Below are 22,327 nucleotides of genomic sequence, written 5' to 3'. Positions count from 1 at the left end.
GTATTAATAAAATGTTTTGACAGGTATGTTAAATAATAAAATCACAGTATGGCATTTTGATGGTTGATGAATCTATATGTTCCAGTAGTCTCTTAATTACTCTGATTCAATGAGAACAAGTATGCTATTATCTATTGAAAATGTAAAGAGTCTTGTCTATTTGTTTACAGTAGTAAACATGTTAATATAGTCATTTATCCTATATTAGTTATTGTTTAGTTTTGCATGAATTATGAAACTTCTCAGTAGTTCTCTGGAAAGTATGAAAAAAATAGTAGTTATTGATTTGTTAATAGTGAACTACCACGCTAATCTGTGTGCTTTTACTTACCAGTTAATTAATCAGAGTTTCGTGTTAGTTAACAGTAGTTTCTAGATTGTTAATATTGCATTACTTATTTGTTCCTGTGTAGTTATTCATTAACAATGGATCAGTATTCTAAAGTGTTACCCTTGAAAGTCTTTCTCACAGACAGGAGGATTAACCACATGCTTTGAGCTCAGCACCCAACAGGAAACCCACTCTTCTGTGAAGGGTCGACATAATTTTTCCACTGAAAATCATTTGTGACATTTGATGCGGTCGGAAGCTCTGAGAACAATGTTAAGTTATGAAATGATAATGGAGATTACACATGTCCAAGAGTCTTAATAGTGCACAATATTTATTACACAGTCAAGAAGGACACACACAACTTCAGGAAATGTTATGAATTTTAATAATCAAAATCTTGCTTAACACCTCCAAGTATAGCATTTATCCAGGTCAAAAATTTAGAAATTCTGGTGTAGATTTTTGGCCTTGTTGGTTTGTCGCAGTTGTTCTTCTCGTTGAATGAAACGACACCGACTGCAATGCCGTCACACACCAAAGGACCTCCAGAATCTCCCTGAGAAAAGTCATAAAGTACTATAAGAAATTGTCTGTAGGATGTTGATATCATAAATGTTTGTACAGAATATACTTTGTACCTGGCAAAATCCTCCTTCACCAAACGCACACACCATCCTTGAGGTTGTTCCTTTCCAATACTTCTGACATTCTTTGCTGTCAATGATTTTGACGTCAACCTCCATAAGTTGTTTACTTACAGAACCGTTGGTCTTCTGTTTACCCCAGCCTGCAACACTCCATTTGGTATTGGCCTTGATGTTCTTGTCTTTTTTTGGGATTGAGATCAATTTGACATTTTTTTTTTGTTTTTGGTGGTTGCGCTGAGCTAAATTAAAAATCACAGAAACTTGTAAGGATCTGAAAGACCATAAATTGGTTGACAAACTTGTTCGGGCTCTTAATTGTTTATTTAATATCAAACTCAAGTAAATCAAGTGGCCTGTTTGTGGTAAAGTTATAATGTAAAAAAAGATTTGTTGGTTCAACTTAAAAAAGTAAGTTACCTGGTTGTCTTTAAATTTTGAGTTAATTCAACTTAAATATATTAGTTGACTCAAAAAACATCAACTAATATTTAAAGGCAGCCATGTAACTTACATTTTTAAGTTGAACCAACTTTTTATTTACAGTAAGTTATGCAAGCAAAAAAGTAGAGGTCTCTCCCCCCAGTTAACAACCACTTATTACTAAGAAAACTAAGTAATGTTCAGTCATTTACCTGAAGTATCATGATGTCATTTAGCAGCTCTGCAGAGTCATAACCAGGATGTATGTGGTAAAACTTCACAGCTATGAGGGGAGAATTGCGGTTGAGCTCATGAGCTCCAACCACAACCGTCAGTTTGTCTCCACTGTCAAGAGTGGTACAAAAACTTTGTTTAAAAGTAATAAATGATGACAAAAAGTTGTTATTATTAGCTTGTGTTAAGTAAATGATAATAAAACTGCAATCAAGTTTTACCTGATTATCTCAGTTGTTTACTAAGCAAAATTGAAAAACAGTGTTTTGCTGCAATTTCATGACAGTGAGACACGTTGACTTATTGATGCTTGATGCTCAATGCTTTATTTAAAATCAGTTTGTGAGAAAATCAGAAATTCAACCATTAAACACACGCACGACCACAAAACATAATGTATAGAGCATAGTTTGTGATGAGTACAGTGCAGTTGTAAATTGTTGTTTAATGAGTTGTTAAAAGATGACAGTTTGGAAAGATAAAAGAAATAATAGCAAGCATTTATATCACTTTATTATGCAGAATTCATTTAGGTGATACTATTTCCTTGATCCATGGAAGAAATGCAGAAATTTTCATATAAACATTATGCTGATGAGGATCGTTGCAGCTGTTCTTGAGTACGAAGGATGTAACACCCACCGCAATGTTGTCACAAACCAAAGGACCTCCTGAATCCCCCTGTTAAGAATGTAGACACATAATTAACAATTATCACTATTTATGGCTTCAATAAAGCATAACATAATCTGTAAATCAGATGTCAATGTTTTACGTACGAAACACGATCCTCCACTGTCATGCACACACATCATCTGTGGAGCTACATATTCCCATCCCCATTGAGCAGCACAGACTGTGTTATTCATAATCTCCACGTTTGCCTCTCTGAGGGTTGGACTTAAAGGACCGTCATTTTCTATTCTTCCCCAGCCTGCAACACTGCAAGCAGTGCCCACACTGATCTCCACAGGTGTTTTTGGTATGGGAATCGTCTGGATGTTGTTGTTTAGTTGGACGTTTGTAACAAGCTGTAATCCAACAACACATTCATCTTTAGTAGACAGAAGTTAGATGAGATTGAACTACATGTGATAATATTGTAATTATGTATTGTGATGCTTGGATAGCAATATTGAGTGTAGTTTTTTACCTCCAGAATCATCAGGTCGGCCATGAAAGGTGCGTTCGCATTGGTCTTGTATAGTGGATGTATGTTATAGGTACTCACACCAATGCGGACATTTTTTTCCTGTCTGTTTGATAAGTCATGTGCACCTGCCACAACTGTCAGAATCTCAGTGCTGTGGAAAGAAAGAAATCTTATTAAACAATACATTTATTTTACCTGTATCGGTTTTCTTTAGAAAGTTCTTTTCATAAAGAGTGTTTATGGAGAATAGAAGTCATGGTGTCATTTATTTTTTATTTTTAACCAGGCTAAAGTCTCAAAATCGGATAATAAGATTAGGAGCTTCAAAATTTGATTTCAATCTTTGACATCAGTTTATTTTCACAATCTTCTTTACATTTATTTTATAGAAACAGCAAATCAGTAAAAATAACTTCAGAAAAATTTATATTTCATAATTTCATGATGTTTCTGTGTTGTAGAGTAGTTTTTTATGAGAACATTTGAATATATCTGAGATTATGATTGTTATGATTGCAGCTCAGACTAAATGAAACCTAAACCTTACTCATTTCTGCAGTGTGCAGCAGTCAAGACAAACTGATCAGAAATGAGGAATCCTCCACATTCATGTTTCCCATACTTCTGAACAGAAACCATGTAAGGTCTGGAGTGAGGTGTTGCTTTAGTTCCATTCACTATACGCACATTGACACTGGCTGAGAGAGAAATATCAGTCAACTTAATCAGTATGAGAAACATCTGAATAATGCATCACCAAAGAAGAATCCGATATTGAGTCTTGTTAATGGAAATGTGTTACACTTTATATACAGGTGCATTTTCTGATGCGACACTCATTTGTTAGTTATGATAAATCTGAATAAAATGGACATTTACAGAGTAAAACATGAATCTTACCAGTGAAGCTCAGGTTTGGCAGCAGAGAGCCCAACAGGAGCAGAGAGATGATGATGATCATGATGAAGATGAGATCTGACTGATGAAACAGTGTAATATATACTGTAAGGGTGGGGTGGAGGCATCAAGTTGACGCTTCCCTTTTTTCTAAACCTGTGGCATTAAAAAGTAATATCTTTACATGTATGAATGACCTCACCAGATGTAGTGCTATTGTTTAAAATGCATAAATGTACGTACAGTTTAAAACTACACATTAAAAAGTGTCAGGCTACTTGAGCAATTTACTCATGCAAATTTTCTGACTCACTTGCACATTATCTGCTTTACACTAAATTGTAAAATGTTCACCTTCATTTTTATCACAGTAATGTTTTGAGAATTAAATATTTTCCCCCTTTAAAATATTTATGCATACACAGAATATGCACAGTATATGTACACATAGATGTTCAAGTGTTATGAAAATCCTCTTTAGATTTGTACATCCTTTTTACTAAATGGTTATTTTGGCAGTGCCCAATCATTTGATAGCTGTGTGCAAGTAAAAAATTTAATTTTTAGAGGAATTTAAATAATTTTGAATAACTTGATTTCTTTTGCAAGAGATGTGTGATGTTTTGTGGAGGTTTGTGGTTGTTCATGTGTTTAGACAAAATGAGCTATAGTTTCAGAAACAGTGTGTTAGCAAATAAAAAAAGTTTATTCATTTTAGTACATTTTTTTCCTAATTTACTAAGAGAGACTTGATGGTTATTAATATAAAAAATGTGAAATGTGTTAAACACACACAAGACCTGGATTAAAGGTCTGCATTCTGAGGTTTCTTTTATTCAGCTCATGGGGTTTTCAGATGTTTTTCATAATTCAATTTAGGTGAGAAGAAGAGAAGCTGCTGAGTTTTATCTGTTTTATTTGATGGCATATTTACACACCAAACCTTATTCAATACAGTAATGGTTTTGCATTGAATAATGTTTATCTGTGTATTTTGATTGTACTTTAAATTCCTTTAAAGATGTTTTAGTAATGGGGTTAATGGATTACTTAAAAAAATTACTTCAATTGGTACTAATGTTTACATCAGTAAAAATATTAGGTGCTACTGAAGTTATTTAAAAAAAAAAAAATTTCACCTTAAACTTTTCACTTTAAGTTACCAATTTAAGTATTTTTTAATTAGAGAAGCTTTCACTTTTTACAAGGTAAACTTTAAAATTTAAGGTTTGAACAAATGAGTTTGTCACCTTGGCTTGTGTTCACACTTTTAATCATTTTTGTCAGCAACTGTGGTTTATTAAATTAATGATTTCTTTGTTTAGTGGTTCTGCTTTCAGCTCTCCTGGTCCGATTAGTTTAGATCAGCATAAAACAACTGTGAAATGTAAAGTTATGTATGCTGATTTCATATATATTTTCTGTCTTAATTTTTTGTTGAATCAAGTCAGATTTACAAGTCATTTTACTTATAATTATTTATCTTGACAAAAAATGAGTTGCTACAACTTACAAAATAAAGCTGGAATGACTTGACTCTAAGAGTGAGTAAAATAATATACTATCAGTAACATCAAAACACAAACTTTGCTTCTTATACTTCACTATAACGAATTATAAAAGCTTAGTTAAAAATTGACAACTAAATTTTTCTATTAGAAGAACAAGGTAATTGAAAATGTGGTATTGATCAAATTAACTCTATAACCAATGCATCCGTCAAACCCAAAATCTTCCTTATCAAAAATCCACCACATGCTGTATGTGTTTGTTTGTCATGAATGTAGACCCTGTATGGGCGGCTGTGTGGAATGAACTCCTTACAGTTATTTCCTCCTATTTTAAGACTTTTTAAACTATTTAAACGGTTATGAGAAACTGTTATTAGTGTAGTCTGATTACCTGGGGTGCAGGAGTGCAGCAGTAGCAGTGTAGTTATGAACCAAAAGATGCTCATTGTAGTCACTGTTCAGTCCAGCGATGTGTGAAGCACAGTGAAGTCGTCTTCTGATTTAATATTGAGTCAAGGGACTCAAACCAAGAAGATAAAGCTGGAAATTAATCCATGCACCAAATTCAGATCAGTTTATTTAATTTAACATTGAAAAGTGCTGATCATAAACGTTTGCTGATTTATCATGAAGTAACCACAGTTATGGTGATAAGACCAAACATGCATGCTTATGTCAGCGATATGCAATCTGTGTACTGGAAGACCACTGACCAACCCTAATCTGATCCAGACATATCTGCCAGTAATGTTTAATCTCATAGATCTTTATTTACTGATCGAATTTAAGAGTTTTTTCTGTTCTTATGTAACTGCAGTGGAGTGAAATGATACTGAAATAAGATAAGTCAAGATCTGATGAGATGTGCCTGTATGTGTCATTTATAAAAGAGATCCATAAAATGGTGAGTTTTTTAACTTAATTTCTTTATTTATTAAGAAAGTAATATATTACTTTTTTGCATCTTCTGTATAATAAAAAAAACCTTTTTATTTTTCAGTCTATAATGCTGAACATGCTGCTAGTTTGGAGGTGGAAGCAAAACTTTTGTGATGTAAACAGCTCTGTTTCATGGCAGTGATGGTAAAATGTGTATTTGCTGGTAGCATTAAATCAATCATTTTTTTTGGTTTAAATCTAAATTGACATTAACAAGACACCGAACACCACTTTGGTATAAAGACCAGAATACATGCTTGGAAAAAAATCTGGAAGTTCTGTTTGTGTGTGTGTTGCCTATAAACAGGAATGGATTAAGACAAAAAATCAGCCGACAATAAAAAATACAAATATACTAAATAAAATAACTGAATGAATACATATTTACAATAAGCACTTAACTCAAATAACTAGGGCGCAATATTTGAGCAAGTGCAGAACCAATTCAAATGACAACACTGTACTGAATGTTTATAAACTTCTTGTGGAGTTTTGTGTGGGAGTGAAGGAAATCCTATTGCAATTGGTATTTGCCAGTCCAAACCTAAAGGTTTTTATCATGGAGCTTTTCAGCGCCACCTTTCCTTGTTGGTTTGTTCAACAGGCAAACTTCCTGATTTCAGATCAGTTTATTTAACCCTCGTGTGGTGTTCATATTTCTGTTACTTAGACAATGTTTGTGGGTCTAGTGGACCCACTGCATTATTTGTATCTTAAAACAATGCAGTCATACAAATTTATGTATAATAGACCCCTTTATCACCCACGTCACGGTGACGTCACCGCTCTAGCTGGAGGCATAAAATAAGTAGGAACTCATAGCCGGCGCGCTAAAAGTTTGAGTTTTTGACTTTAAAATGTCATCTTGTTGTGTTCTTGGCTGCCAGATTAGAAGGAACCGCACTTTTGGTTCAAAAATAAAGTTTTACCGGATCCCCGCAGACATTCCTTCACAGAAATTAAGAAGACAATTGTGGTTGAATGCAATACGGCGTACAGACTAGACGGAGACGATCATGAATAATGTCGTGTTTGCAGTGCACACTTCATATCAGGTAAAATAATCTATGCATATGTACAGTTGTGTTGGTTTTATCTAGTACAAATCAGCAAGTTTCTGTTTTATAGGTGAAAAGTCACCAACCGCGCTATTGTTTAGCTTAAATGTTAAACAAACATGCAGCGATAGATGTGTATGCCATCGTTTGAATAGTCTCTTAAAATACTACACATTGCTAATCATAGTTAGCCCAGTGATAGGTTACATAAGACAGTAAGCCTAGACAAATTACCCAAATCCACCTGAAAGTAATTCATGTTGTCTAGGAAATATCTAAAACCTGGTTAAAATCGCAAGAGTTAATTTACAAAAATACCTGTCACGGTCCCGCAGAATCAGTGACTGTACATATTCGGACAGATCCGAAACTTCTTCTGCATCCATGTTTAATAAATCCCTCCTAAAACGTGCTAGTTTAAGCTTGTCAACATAGCCTCTGCGGCTCTTTCTGCCTCCAGCTAAGCCCCGCCCACACAAATACGTCACATTGTTTACCAACTGTAAAAGGGTCTATTGTTTACAGATGTTTACTTTAGCCTTATTGCAGTAAAATAAACAGAATATATGGTTAATATTTGTCATTTACCACTAGTAGAGGACTATTTATAGATTCAAGTGCTATTTGTTTTTGTGATAATATGAAATAAGAGAAGAAAATTCTATTCTCCCCCAGATATTGGGGAAAAACATGTTTATCTTAAATAAGTATTTATCACTTTTCCATCTCAAATACGTTTTTCATCACTTTGATGTTTAATTCTTTGAACTAAGTTTGAAATTGTACACATATGTGTCAGTTTACACAGCACAATCCCCATCTGGAAAGATGCCGTATCAGAACATATCATCCACATTGAACAACACATAACCTGTTCATGTCAGCCTACACAACACATAAGAAGCAAATTTTTTCCATGTAGCTGTGTTGCATATGCATTTCTTGTTTTTTAGAGACATATACTGTGTGTTCCTCTCCATCTTATGTCCACACACACTGCAGTACAATGTGTTGCTATTGGCTACAACCTAAAATGATAAAAATGCTTGGATATAATTTTTACTTTCTCTATTTCTACTTCTCTATTTACTTTCTCTCTCTCCGCACTCATACGCACACACACGTGCGCGCGCACACCATAGGTTTTGTGGTAAACCCATGGTTTTACAAATGGTAATCAATACACCAATTTACCATGATTACTACACTTTTACTATTATACAGCCATGGTTATTTTTTGTAAGGGAGATAATGGTAAAATGTAGAATGGTTCCTGTTAGACAGAAGGTACAGTGTTTGGGACAGTGGGGGCAGACAAGTGTTCATGCTTGATATATAACATGTTGTATCCTTGCGCTGCTACAGCAAGTGCAGAAGGACAAAACTCTGACATGCATCCATCACATAATGTACAGACATATATAAAAACACACTCATGCACTCACATCAGTCCCAGATAGAAGAAAAACAGAGTGAAGTTACATAGCACATTCATTTTTTACACTCTTATTAACCCCGGGTCCAGTGGACCCGAACACTACATATGTAATATAAATGTGTAGGGGGGGTGTACAGTGTACAGTCATTATAAAGCGGTTTATTTCTATGTTCTTTATAGAAAATGAGCCAAGGCCAATGAATCTGAGGTTGAAACAATAATTAATTGCATAATTTTTCTTTTAGTAAACATTAAAAACGGGTCCCACAGACCCGAACACCACACAAGGGTTAACTGCATTTAAAAGGAAGTGTTGATCATCAGCTTTTACTGATCTACACTCTTAGAACGAATGTGTTATAAAACACATTAAAGTGGATTCTGGGACAACACATTACAAACTAATCATAAAAGAGTCCAATGGCGGGTGGGTGGTGTGGGTCAGGATCTCTTGGCAACGGCAGGGCAGTTCAGAGGAGGTCCTGGGTCGTGGGGCAAGCATGGTCCTAGAACATGGGGCAGATGTGGACCTGGGTCATGGGGCAGGCTAGGACCTGGGTCATGGGGCAGGCTCTTGAAGAACATTGGGAACAGCAGAAGAGAAGGCAGACCACACACACCACAGGGCTATGGCAAATTCAGGAAGTATAACATGGATGAAACGTACCTCTGTAACATTGGGTTCATGAACAAACTATGGACAGCTGTATTTTTTTAAACTGATGTTAACAAAAATTAACAAATACAGTAACAAATGTTCTACAAGAAAGACTAGAAGATAGGTTAAGAATTGATATGAGTTTATTTTACAGTAGTTAGCAACCAAGGCTGGAATGTAACACAGTATAGTTCTTTGGCGTAGGCCCCAACCATAGTTCAAATCCGGGGGTCACGGATTCTTGTGGTTCCTGTCGGGAGATGAAGACAGGCCAGAATCGAATCCCCCTCGAGTATGGGCGGAACCGACCTGGTGATGGTGGTAGGGAGGGTGGGTTGTAAATGCTGGCATCAGTATCTGCGAACGCAAAGACAGGTGAGTGCGAGGCTTATATACTCTGTATCAGGGATGATTGATTGCGCCTTGTGAAATGAATGACGTAACATTCGAGTTTCCTGGTAGAACTTGCGCTACGCTACACTAAGCTAACATTTCTACCAGAAAGACTCGAAGATAGGTTAAGTATTGATATAAGTTTATTTAACAGTAGGTAGCAACCAAAGCTGGAATGTAACACAGTATAGTTCTTTGGCGTAGGCCCCGACCATAGTTCAAATCCGGGGGTCACGGATTCTTGTGGTTCCTGTCTGGAGATGAAGACATGCCAGAATCTAATCCCCAAAAATTGGTAACGATGATCGGTACCCACCAGTGTTTCTTAGAGGTTTCTGAAACAGAGATAAGAGAAATTGTTATCCACTGACATTGACGGATGCCGTAAGAGGCCATGGGATTGCTGCTTAGGCCGTTGAAGGCAGCAATATACCAGAGAGAGATAGGCTGGAGAGATAGGCTGAAAGATAGGCCGCGTAGGCCGTAGAAGGCAACGATATGCCTAGTGGGAAAAGGCCACGTAGGCTTTAGAAGGCAACGATATGCCAGATAGAGATAGGCTGCGTAGGCCACAGAAGGCAACAATATGCCTAGTGGGAAAAGGCCAAGTAGGCCTTTGGAAGGCAACGATATGCCAGAGAAATAGGCCGCGTAGGCCATAGAAGGCAACGATATGCCAGATAGAGATAGGCCACGTAGGCCATAGAAGGCAACAATATGCCGAGTGGGAAAGGCCACATAGGCCATAGAAGGCAACGATATGCCGTGTTGAGAGAGGCTGCTATGAAGGGCAAAGATATGCCAGGGTTAGATAGGCTGCGTAGGCCGTAGAAGGCAATGATATGCCCAGTAGGAAAAGCCAACAGGTTAGCTTGCAATAAGATTCACCACCACCAGTATTGACAAAAGATACATACCATTAACATGTCCGTAAATGTTGACCGTAACGTCAGCAGTAGAGGATATCCGTAGAAGGCTGCCACGTTAGGCTTGAGAGCAGATGGCCGCGTAGGCCGGAAAATAAAGCCTTGTTAGGCTTGATAGCAGATAGGCCGCAGAAGGCAACGTTATGCAGGGTGAGAAATGATATAAATGGTGCAAAGGCCATGATATAGCATGGTTGAATACGCCACCACCACCAGTAATTTGCTTAAAACATACCTTGATTATTGCTTGCCATTATTGAATTGAATGTCATAGTGTTTTCCTGCACACGGTGAAATTAGGAGCTCGGCTTCTGATGAAGAGAGACAATTGATGTATGCATGCTTTTATATTGTCATTATAAAAGTAGGGAGAAGATTAGATTACAAACAAATATGACTGATGCTAAAGATTGCACGGTGTCACTGTTGTGTCTTGTGTTTCCCCAGTCTTGTACTCTTTATTTGAAGTTCTGTAATGTCATCCATGTCTGTAGTTCTTGTAGTTCGTTGGTCCTTGTTCTAGATTATTTCCCAGATGTGTCTTGATATCTTGTTTACCCACATGAATATATACAGTCCTTGTGTTTCAATTGTCCTTTGTTGAGTATAGTTTGCTGTCATCACTTTTTGGTCCTGTATTCTGGTCTTCATTCTGGTTCTGCTTTGTGCACTTTTGGGTTTTTAAGAAGTAAACCATTGCATTTGGATCCGTTGCCTTGTCTTGCCTGCTTCGCCATGACACACAGAGGATTATAAAATTCTCCGTTTACGATGTAAATTAAGACCCCCCAAAAACTGAGGAGCGGTATCAGTAGGGTTGTGCAGTTGATAGATGGACGTACTCCGAAAGTAATAGCCTTCTAGATGAAAGTTTACAGCTTAAACTTTGACTAACCATAATAGCATGATTAAACGTGACAGTTTTGTGCTAACAGTCTTACATGATATGCACTTAAGAAGTTCTGAATTATTTGTTTAATGAAGATCCTCCGCCACGCTGGCATTCCAGAAACGATCGAGGACGTGAAACGTGACAACCTGCGTGCACGCGGCAAGTGCGCACGGCCCAATACTAACGAAAGCTTATTTCTTGTACATGTAGCAATTATGAATGTTCAAATCCTTGCAGCCATTTACAATTAGAGTTCCTGGACGTTGATAAAGAGCCCTGATGTTAATGCAGGCACTGAAAATAAAGCACTTATAGAACTGCATGTCCGTAGTCTGTGTTAAAACATGTATATAGTTTTAAAATAGCTTGCCTCATGTATGCAGCCACGCTGTTATAAGGTTTAAATCCTAGCAGCCGGTGTAATGTGGTTATATGGAAAGTTGATGCATGTTTCGCTATTTTCTTGAGGATGCAGAGTAAGTGGATTGTACGAATCTAATTCCAGACAAAGTTCCTTGTAAAGTTATCATTTAGAATCATAACTGCATGATTTTTGGCTTTCCCAGATTAAAGATTCCCATCGTGAAACATCATCATGAATTCTATGATCGTGGCTCTTCGTCGGTGGTACAGTGTCGTACGGTGGGAGAAGTTTAAAGACAGACGTTTTCCTGGTCTTGCGTCCAAGATAGCCTAAAATAGTTTTCTGACAGTGTCAGAAATTCAGCATGATCACCGCACAATGCGTTTGCTGCTACAATCTTGTCAGAGTGCAAAAATCCTGTGGTATATTCCAGGCTTTAAACGAAACATTGAATTAAATTAGAAACAAGTTATTTCAGATTCCAATTCTCCAGTCATGTTGGAATTCATTAAAACAGCATATGACGATTAGAATTAAATAGTTGAAACACATAAGATAATCGAACACCACTATATTTGAACATAACACCACTCAATGAAATATTTAGACATTATTTCCATTGGGTTCCATGTTAAAACAAGAAGGAATTGTGTTTGTATTCTGTATAGCTGGTGGCACCACCATTTTGGGCGAAACATACGATGCCAACGTTCAACAGCACTTTAAATAGGAATTACGTGCTGTGATTTAAAAGCTAGCAGTCACATTACATCTTCAAACCATTATTCAGAAATCCCCTGTAGCCTACCCATGCGCATATTCTGTGTGCCTGCATCGCAAACAAAGCACAATGTGCTTAATGGTTTAAACTGATACAACCTGTTGTATTCTTGAAGAGGCAAGGCACGCGTTTTTCAACTGTAAGTGAGGTCTACTGCCTAACAAACAAACTCAAAATGAGAGTTTACAGGCTCAACTTTTGTTGAGACATCCGCAGAATGCACACCGACCAATGCCCGATAAATAATCAACATTTGAAACGGCGTGTAACGTAACTAACGCTTTAGTGTACATATGCACTGAACATTGAGCGTGTAAATGCTGGCATCAGTATCTGCGAACGCAAAGACAGGTGAGTGCGAGGCTTATATACTCTGTATCAGGGATGATTGATTGCGCCTTGTGAAATGAATGACGTAACATTCGAGTTTCCTGGTAGAACTTGCGCTACGCTACGCTAAGCTAACATTACTGCATGGTTAGTTCATGTTATTTAATACCATATCGGTATACAAGTAAAGTCATTTTCTTTGGCTAAATGTTATATTCTTGTCCTTATTTCTTTTATTCTCCTGGGGGGAGTGGCTACCTCCCTGAAATGACTTTTTGCAGGTTGGGATGTCTGCATCATACACAGCTCACCACCACAAACAGCATCAATGTATAAAAGCATGTCAGCACGGTGAAGAGGTTCAGTTTATCAAGACTAAGGGGTGGTTTCCCAAACAGGAATTAGACTAGTCCTAGATTAAAATAAATGTTAGAGCTGTCCAAACTGAAAACAACTTGCAGTGACATATCTTAAAATACATCAGTGCCCTTTGTTTTGCCTCAAAATACACACAAGTAATGTTTTCAGTAAGGCATGTTTGTTAAAACTAGTTATATTTCCTAAATAAACTAAGGCCTAGTCTTGGCTTTAACTAATCCCTGTCCGTGAAACCACCCCTAAAAGTTCACTGTGAACATCAACACCTGATCTCAATCAAACAGAGCTCTATTAGAATACACTCTTAGAAAGGATTTACACAACTTTGTGCATTAAGCTTTTAACACATTATGTGTCGCTTTGTGTTGATTTTGTGTTAAAATATAACACAAGTTGTGTTAAAAGAATCTCTGTGTTTCAATAATAACACAGAGATGGGTGGATTCCGGAAAAATACATTTAATGTGTTGTCCAAGAATCAACTTTAATGTGTTTTTTTAACACATTCATTCTAATGATCAGTAAAAGCTGATGATCAACACTTCCTTTTAAATGCAGTTAAATAAACTGATCTGAAATCAGGAAGATTGCATGTTGAACAAACCAACAAGGAAAGGTGGCGCTGAAAAGCTCCATGATAAAAACCTTTAGGTTTGGACTGGCAAATACTGATTGCAATAGGATTTCCTTCACTCCCACACAAAACTACACAAGAAGTTTATAAACATTCAGTACAGTGTTGTCATTTGAATTGGTTCTGCACTTGCTCAAATATTACGCCCTAGTTATTTGAGTTAAGTGCTCATTGTAAATATGTATTCATTCAATTATTTTATTTAGTATATTTGTATTTTTTATTGTCGGCTGATTTTTTTTGTCTTAATCCATCGCACACACACAAACAGAACTTTTTTCCAAGCATGTATTCTGGTCTTTATACCAAAGCGGCAATTCAGTTTTAACCTAAAAAAATTATTGATTTAATGCTACCAGCAAATGCACATTTTACCATCACTGCCATGAAACAGAGCTGTTTACATCACAAAAGTTTTGCTTCCACCTCCAAACTAGCAGCATGTTCAACATCTTAATAAATAAAGAATTTAAGTTAAAAAAAAATCAACATTTTATGGATCTCTTTTATAAATGACACATACAGGCACATCTCATCAGATCTTGACTTATCTTATTTTAATATCATTTTACTCCACTGCAGTTACATAAGAACAGAAAAAAACTCTTAAATTCGATCAGTTAATAAAGATCTGTGAGATTAAACATTACTGGCAGATATGTCTGGATCAGATTAGGGTTTGTCAGTGGTCTTTCAGGAGACAGATTGGATATCGCTGACATAAGCATGCATGTTTGGTCTTATCACCATAAGTGTGGTTACTTCATGATAAATCAGCAAACGCTAAAGATCAGCACTTCTCAATGTTAAATGAAATAAACTGATCTGAATTTGGTGCATGGATTAATTTCCAGCTTTATCTTCATGAGACCCTTGACTCTGTATTAAAGCAGAAGACGACTTCACTGTGCTTCACACATCGCTGGACTGAACAGTGACTACAATGAGCATCTTTTGGTTTATAACTACACTGCTACTGCTGCACTCCTGCACCCCAGGTAATCAGACTACACTAATAACAGTTTCTCATAACCGTTTAAATAGTTTAAAAAGTCTTAAAATATGAGGAAATAACTGTAAGGAGTCCATTCCACACAGCCGCCCATGCATGGTCTACATTCGTGACAAACAAACACATACAGCATGTGGTGGATTTTTGATAAGGAAGAATTTGGGTTTGACGGCTACCCACTGAAAAAAAGAGTGAGTAAAATAATATACTATCAGTGACATCAAAACACAAACTTTGCTTCTTATACTTCACTATAACGAATTATAAAAGCTTAGTTAAAAATTGAAAACTAAATTTTTCTATTAGAAGAACAAGGTCATTGAAAATGTGGTATTGATCAAATTAACTCTACACTGTAAATAATTTTCGTTGTTTTCACAGTTTTTTACTGTTTTTCTCGACAGTTTCTTACTGTATAAGTTGTTTACAGTTTGTTACTATAGATTTGTTGTTTCCACAGTATTTTAATGTATTTTCAACAGTTTTTTACTGCATAAGCTTTGTACAGTAGGCTACTGTAGTTTTCCAATGCATTATGGGAAATATTACTCTGAATACAGTATTACCAACCAACTGCAAAACACAATGACAAACGTCTATTTATATCTTAAATGCTTAATTTTTTTGTGAGATATTTGTTTTAATGTCTGTTTTCACATCAGATGCTCGGTGTGTTCCTTTAACATAAATCAGGTGCCTTTTCTGAGGCTTTAATGAAATCACCAGCCAATTCAATAGACATACCATCAGTTCTTAATATTGTTGCCTCTGGGTCACAAAATGTATTTTTAAGATTAGTTTAGGCGATAATATATATGTATAATCTTCAAATAACAGTCGATTAGTTAAAAAAGCGCTAATTTTAGAATTTGATTAAACAAATGCGGAGGGTTCAGGCGCGAGTCGGTCACGTGATGTGCTCCTCAGTTCTGTCAGTAGGGGGAGTGGGAGAACGCGTGTGTGTCGTCGTATCTGTTCTGCTCATCTAGCGCGTATTTCTTTATTAATATCTGCTGGGTGAATATTAATACGTATATGCTAACATTAATTTTGTGACCACAAAATGACAGCGATCTATTATACGAGATATTGTGTCGTCGTGTTTGTCTTCACTCACTTCATCATTATCTGGTAAGTGCTATATGCAATATCTGGTATGAGACTTTATTGGCACTAAAGGGTTCTTTCGGCTAAATTTTACTTAATTTCTGTCATAACAGCAAACAACTTCTGCAACTACACAATGATTGTCTGCCTGTGTGCAAAATAAAGCACGTTCACTGTGTAAAACCCCGCGCAGGGCATTTTCAAATTAACGGTCAGGGCGAGTCTGAGCTTATCGTGTTGTGTTGACAGAGACTTTGCTGAGGTAAGTAAGAGAAAGAAATTAATGTGTTAAATAAATAACGTTATAAACTTGAATTATGTTGTGCCAGAATACGTTGTTTAATGAATATCTGTGGAATAGGTTTAAAATAATACATTAATGACTGAACGTGAACTTGACTGAACATTATGGCAGCTAGAAGTATTGAAAAGACGTATAATAGATTTAACAATGTTTTATCTTCTTTATTAGTGTATGTAAATCTGGGCTACAGTCCACGACAAATTTTCTACGGTAGTTTTACGCCTGCATGCTGGTCCTTTCGTCTATCGCGGGGATATCATCACTTCAGCGGACATCGCACTGAAGAGATCCTGTGCTTGCGTGGCGGTGTGTGTTTGTGTGCTCACTTGGATTGAGACCAGCAGTGCTTTTTTAAACACTGGGTGAGTACTAACTTATTATTGTGTAGTTTCATAAAAGCCTTACTCTTTTCAGTCACATAACTTTTGTTCATCTGCTAATAATAGGACTATCCATACACAAAGATGTATTGTGGATTTAAGTAATATCTGCGAATATTTATGTGAAAATGTATTAGTGTTCTGCTGACATGAGATCTGAAAATGTGTTCTAGGACCTGATATGGATTAATCCAATGATCAACGTTTTCCTTTGTATCCCTGTTTTGTATACGCTGCCATTACATGATGGTCATATGTCCCGGATGATAGGGAGAAGTCACGTGGTTCAATTATTATTATTTTTTTACGTGGTTCAATTATCTGTTAATAAATTTTTTTTACCATGCATTTAGCATCAGGCAAAGCCTGCAATCAATCTATTAAGACAGAAACAATATCTTACTTATTATTATGTTGTTATTATGACAATATCATGTGATCATCTGAGTTAGAACAAAATCTATTCATTTTCAGGTATAACTGTGCAAGTGCCCTGAATCATTCTGTTGAAATGTTATGTGTTTAAGATTCTTTATGACATCAAGATGTGGTTTGGGAAGGACCTTCATCTAAATCTGAAGACAGGACATACTGGCTCAAAAAGGTATAATTTTTTTTATACCCAATTTGAAATGTTGAACAATTACTTTACTTTACTGTACTGGACTGGTCAAGCGTTTGGTCAGGAACTGCCTATACACTTGAAAAATGCACAGAACTGGAACAGCACATCAGTTGGGAGCACATTAACAAGGATGAAATTTATCCAATAATTATTTTAATATTTATAGGTAAGCAACTACTTGCTGAGTGTATTTAATGAGTGTGTATTAATCTCTTACAGCTCCCATACTTAGTACAGTATATTTTAATCAGTGTGGCAATAACTTGTGTTTTATTTTTATGTTTACACAGGTGTTTCTGATATGGAGAAAAACCCTGCACTGCTCATTTTATTTCTTCATCTTGAGAATACAGCAAGTTTACCTTTTGTCTGGAAAATGTAAGTTTTGAGTTTGGCTAACAATAGAGGTTAGATTTTGATGCAATTTATTACTCATCTCTTTAACTTGTATTTTTAGTTACTCAGTACATGTTATTTTCACAGGATTCAGCAAAGCTAACACCAACAACAATTTTTCAATGCACTTTAAACCACCTTGATGTGAGGAGCCAGCATCAGAATGGATGGTGTCAATATCCTGAAAGTGGAGGTAACAGAGGTACTGTATCTCTTTTTTGTCTCCTTCAGTGTAGCATGTCCAAACCCATCATTGCACACTAAATGTTAAACATTTTTGGTGACTACAAAAGACAGTCTATAACACTTCTAAAATTGTACAAACAACGTATTTCTATAAATTGTTTTGCCATAACAAACCTTACTTAGTGGTAATTGGTTCGTATATAGTTTTGTGTAAATTTGTTCATTTAACGTCTTAAGTTTGGAATGGTCTATACGGAATTAGTTTTGTGTTTATTGATAATAATTATTATAGTTAACACATTTATTTATTTCATACACCAGTTATTATTTATGGGTAGGGGTGTGACGGTCATTATATAACCGTGAGACCGACGGTTATAGTTGAACATCGTCATTAGAACTCTATAACCGGCAAAACCGTGTTATTAAAATATTTTTAAAAACATTTTTTATCAAATAATTTTAAAATACTAATTAAAAACAATTGTTAACAGTCTGTGTTACACGCCCCCTCATGTTCTCACGCAGTGAAAATACAGAGCGGAGCAACACTGACAACGCGCTGACATACAGGACAAACCAGGTTACTTTTCGGTTACTTTTGAGATTAAACATATTAAACAAAGTCTCACCTTTCAAATCATCTCTTCCGTCAGTACACTCCGCTTTTCAAGTTCAAATCCTCCCATGCTAACCTACTAACTCTCCTGAACGCACATTCACTGCTTGCTGTTAATTTTAAAGAAACGTAGAGCAAGTAGCTAATCAGTGTCTAGTTTATTCAAACGACGGGTGAGCACTGTGCAGCGCGTCTGTGGAGAGCGTTTGCTGCGCATGGCCATTTTGCTTTTACACCGGTTGCGTTTGCAGCGCATAGTGTGCGGTTTAATAACAATCTGAAGTTCACATTACTTTCTTTTACCTGCATTTATGAGCAAAACCTCTTCAATACGCTTTAAATCCACATTGTTTTTGTGCTGTTCTGTACTGACAGATATATATAGACACAATTACAGACATAAAAAGCCCATGGCACAAATTTGTTTCTCTAAAGATTATTAAGATAGATGATAGATAGAGGATTAATTTATGCTGGGCAGAGAGTGACAGCGCAGTCTTCTTGCAATAGTGTGTTTTTTAAATATTTCATTGCTTTCTGTTAAATTGTTCAACATTATTACTGTTTGAAACACACTTGGCATAACATTCATGATTTTATGGTAAAATGACACTTTCCCGTCAATCCACGAGCATTTAAACGAGCAAAACACACCCCACCGACAGTTATGTTACGAACCGTCACATTTGACTCATGTCATAACCGACATCACCAATTCTGAAACCGGCACACCCCTATTTATGGGTAATATTTGTGTCATGTTTTAGTCACTGAAATGTGTAAAATCGTGCAAAAATATTTAATAGTCTACCTGTGGTCTATTAAATATTATTTATTCAAAATGTAATTCTACTTTGCAGTGGTGGCTGGTGACTTCTCTCCTAAGTGGTGCAAATTCAAAATATGTGTTCAGAGTGTAATGTGTGTTGCTCATCATGTCAAAGTATGCGTTCGTTGTGTCATGTTAACCATGTGCATCTTGCCTTATGTGAAAATACGTGCCTGCTGTAAAAGCGTCAGAAGGGTTTATGATTTTATGACACTCACTTTCACAAAATACTCGCAAGACACTAACTTAACACTAAACTCTGATTACACATGAGATTTAGCGAGATCGTTTATAATAAACCCCTTTGAAGCATCTGCAGCAGACACGCATTTTGACATGATGCGTGATACACATAAGTTTACATGACGCGCTAAATACATGTTATGACAAGCTTTGCATCGTGCACCCTTGAAAAAGAAGTCACCAACCAGCACTGCGACTGGGTTATTTAAGCTTTCAGTAATGTTATTGTAACATTCTCCGTAATATTTTCTGTTCTCTCAAGGTGGATCTCGAGACTTGGCCATGTTCTAGATTATAACTGGTGAGCTCAAAGTACATTATTGCTAAAAACAAGCATTTTAGATGATTAGTTAATTTTTTGACTTATTATTAATTTGTTTTATCATTTGTTACAGGATTATCACAAGTGCTGTCGCCCCTGCTGTATATGACGCCCCCACCACCTACACCAGGTGTAGGAAATGTCGGTCCTGGAGTGCCGTTGTCCTGCAGAGTTTTGCTCCAGCTCTAAACAAACACACCTGAACAACTAGATCTGAAGAGTCACCAGAAAACTACAGGTAGGCGAGGTTTTATCAGGGTTGGAAATGAAATCTGCAGGATTTCGGCACTCCAGGACCGACGTTGCCTACTACTGACCTACACCTTCATCCTGCCACCACCACCCATACTACCTACAAAAAACTGTATTGTAATTATGCTTTTCACTGTATTGTATGATGTGGTTTTCTCATTTAGGGTAACTACACTATGGCAACAATTGGATACATTGATTGCTGACTGATTTTGTTATTTTTTCTTTACTTTTTGTTTAAAATCTAATCATTTTTTTGTTATTTTTGTTAATATTGTTACAAATATACAGTTAAAACTGCACAATAAATTTTCTGCTTTTAAAGATATAGTTGTTGTCTTTATATTTAACATCAACCAATAAAATAACAGTATTTAATTTAATCTTAAAAAATACAGTAGTATATATTTTACACTGTAAAATAAATAACAGTAAAATTGAAAAATACAGTAGTATATATTTTACACTGTAAAATAAATAACAGTAAAATTGGAAAATACAGTAGTATATATTTTATACTGTAAAATAAATAACAGTAACATTTCCAGTATAACAGTAAAATGCTGTATGTTGGATCTTACAAAAAACAGTATAATACTGTACTTCATTTTGCAGTATCCTTTAAACTACTGTCATTCTTTCTACAGTAATTTTACTGTTGTTTGAAATACAGGAACTACTGGATAATTGTTGCCAGTAAGTTACTGTTAATTTGACAATAAACTTTTTACAGTGTATAACCAATGCATCTGCACTCAAAAAAATAAAAAGTTGGATTTACTTAAAAAAACTTTGTCAAGTGGGTTCCACATAGCTTTGTTAAGTAATGTCAACAAATAAAATGTAAGTTGTATTTACTAATAAAGTTTGTGTAAAATTGACAATTTAAATGTTAATGGATAAAGTAATCCTAGTAAAGTCACTATTATGAAACATTTAATTGATGACAACAAAATTAAAAAAATATGATTTAATAACTCCATAACAACGAATCAATCAATCAGAGTGCAGCTTCTAAATACAACCTTTTTTTAATTACAGTTTATCAAACATATCACAAACATATTTGAAATGCAATGTTTGCACTGTCTAGCAATGTGTGTTTATACAGTATGTAAACTAAAACAAACGTTTTTCTTTATAAAAGTTTGCATATCATCAAGTTTATTGAGTAGGCTCGCATGTTTTTCGGTTGGAGGGCTTTAGAAAAGGTCAAGTGATTTCCGGTAAGGGAACATAGGGACCATCTAAGCTCACTGTTTTTTGCGTTGCATGGAATTTTTATGTAACTAACGTTTGGCGTAATGGCAGACTCCCTAATCACAGTGCCCTGACTGAACAAGGGAGCTGATTGCACCTGCACTCACTCTTATTTATATGATTGTAAAGTAAAATCAAGTTTGAGGGGTGGTTTCCCGGAAAGGGATTAGTCCTATAGACTAAAATAAATGTAAGAGCTGTCCAAACTGAAAACAACTTGCAATGCCATATCTTAAAATAGATCAGTGCCCTTAGTAAGGCATGTTTGTTAAAACTAGTTATATTTCCTAATTAAACTAAGGCCTAGTCCTGTCTTGAACTAATTCCTGTAACCACCCCTATAATCTTTAAATATCATTTCTTGCCATTTTTAATGTGCCCCTCTGGTGAAACACTGGCCCCTCCTTGGCCCCCCTAGACTGATTAGATCTAACCACTGATCTATATAAATGACTGGATTGCGCATGACGTCACACTTGTGAAGCCACCGCGCCGCCATGTTGGTATACCCAAACGTTCTATTAAATCAATGGACGTTATCAGATTTTAATGATAAAACATCACTTTACTCGTCTTCGTTTTTATATGTGAAGTTACCCTGTACATTATTACAACACAAACGTCCAAAGCATGTAAATAGTTACTTACTGAAAGTTGTACATTTTGCGTTTTAAACAGTTATTATACATTCATCTTTATTACAGTATCAGATCAGCAGACAGACCGCAGCATATTTAGTATTAATGACAATAAACGTGCTCATTCTGAAATCTAAATAAATAATCATACTTTGTACCGTATGTGT

The 22,327-nt window shown here is 35.9% G+C and overlaps 1 protein-coding gene and 1 long non-coding RNA gene across 3 annotated transcripts; one reads left to right on the top strand and one right to left on the bottom strand.

The window, feature by feature from the left end:
- Window positions 1-696: 696 nt before the first annotated feature.
- Window positions 697-3,834, bottom strand: LOC135721191 (cathepsin G-like). Its single transcript, XM_065243378.2, has 8 exons — window positions 3,689-3,834; window positions 3,336-3,486; window positions 2,789-2,939; window positions 2,415-2,666; window positions 2,162-2,316; window positions 1,614-1,746; window positions 973-1,215; window positions 697-890 (listed from the first exon to the last, which is right to left on the bottom strand). The coding sequence occupies exons 1-8, from the start codon at window positions 3,747-3,749 to the stop codon at window positions 717-719; spliced, it is 1,320 nt and encodes a 439-aa protein (XP_065099450.1). The 5' UTR covers window positions 3,750-3,834; the 3' UTR covers window positions 697-716.
- An 11,513-nt stretch (window positions 3,835-15,347) lies between these two features.
- LOC135728369 (uncharacterized) lies at window positions 15,348-20,586 on the top strand. Of its 2 annotated transcripts, XR_012335932.1 has the most exons (7): window positions 15,348-16,130; window positions 16,220-16,772; window positions 17,318-17,394; window positions 17,706-17,793; window positions 17,899-18,013; window positions 19,951-19,989; window positions 20,084-20,586. It is a non-coding gene; the product is annotated as an uncharacterized lncRNA (long non-coding RNA). The 2 variants fall into 2 exon arrangements; XR_010525523.2 differs by having other exon boundaries at window positions 15,348-16,772.
- Window positions 20,587-22,327: the final 1,741 nt, after the last annotated feature.

Source organism: Paramisgurnus dabryanus, chromosome 24 (genome assembly GCF_030506205.2).
Source record: "Paramisgurnus dabryanus chromosome 24, PD_genome_1.1, whole genome shotgun sequence".
In the NCBI taxonomy this organism is placed as follows: domain Eukaryota; kingdom Metazoa; phylum Chordata; class Actinopteri; order Cypriniformes; family Cobitidae; genus Paramisgurnus; species Paramisgurnus dabryanus.
This window is presented reverse-complemented; position numbering and strand designations above follow the sequence as displayed.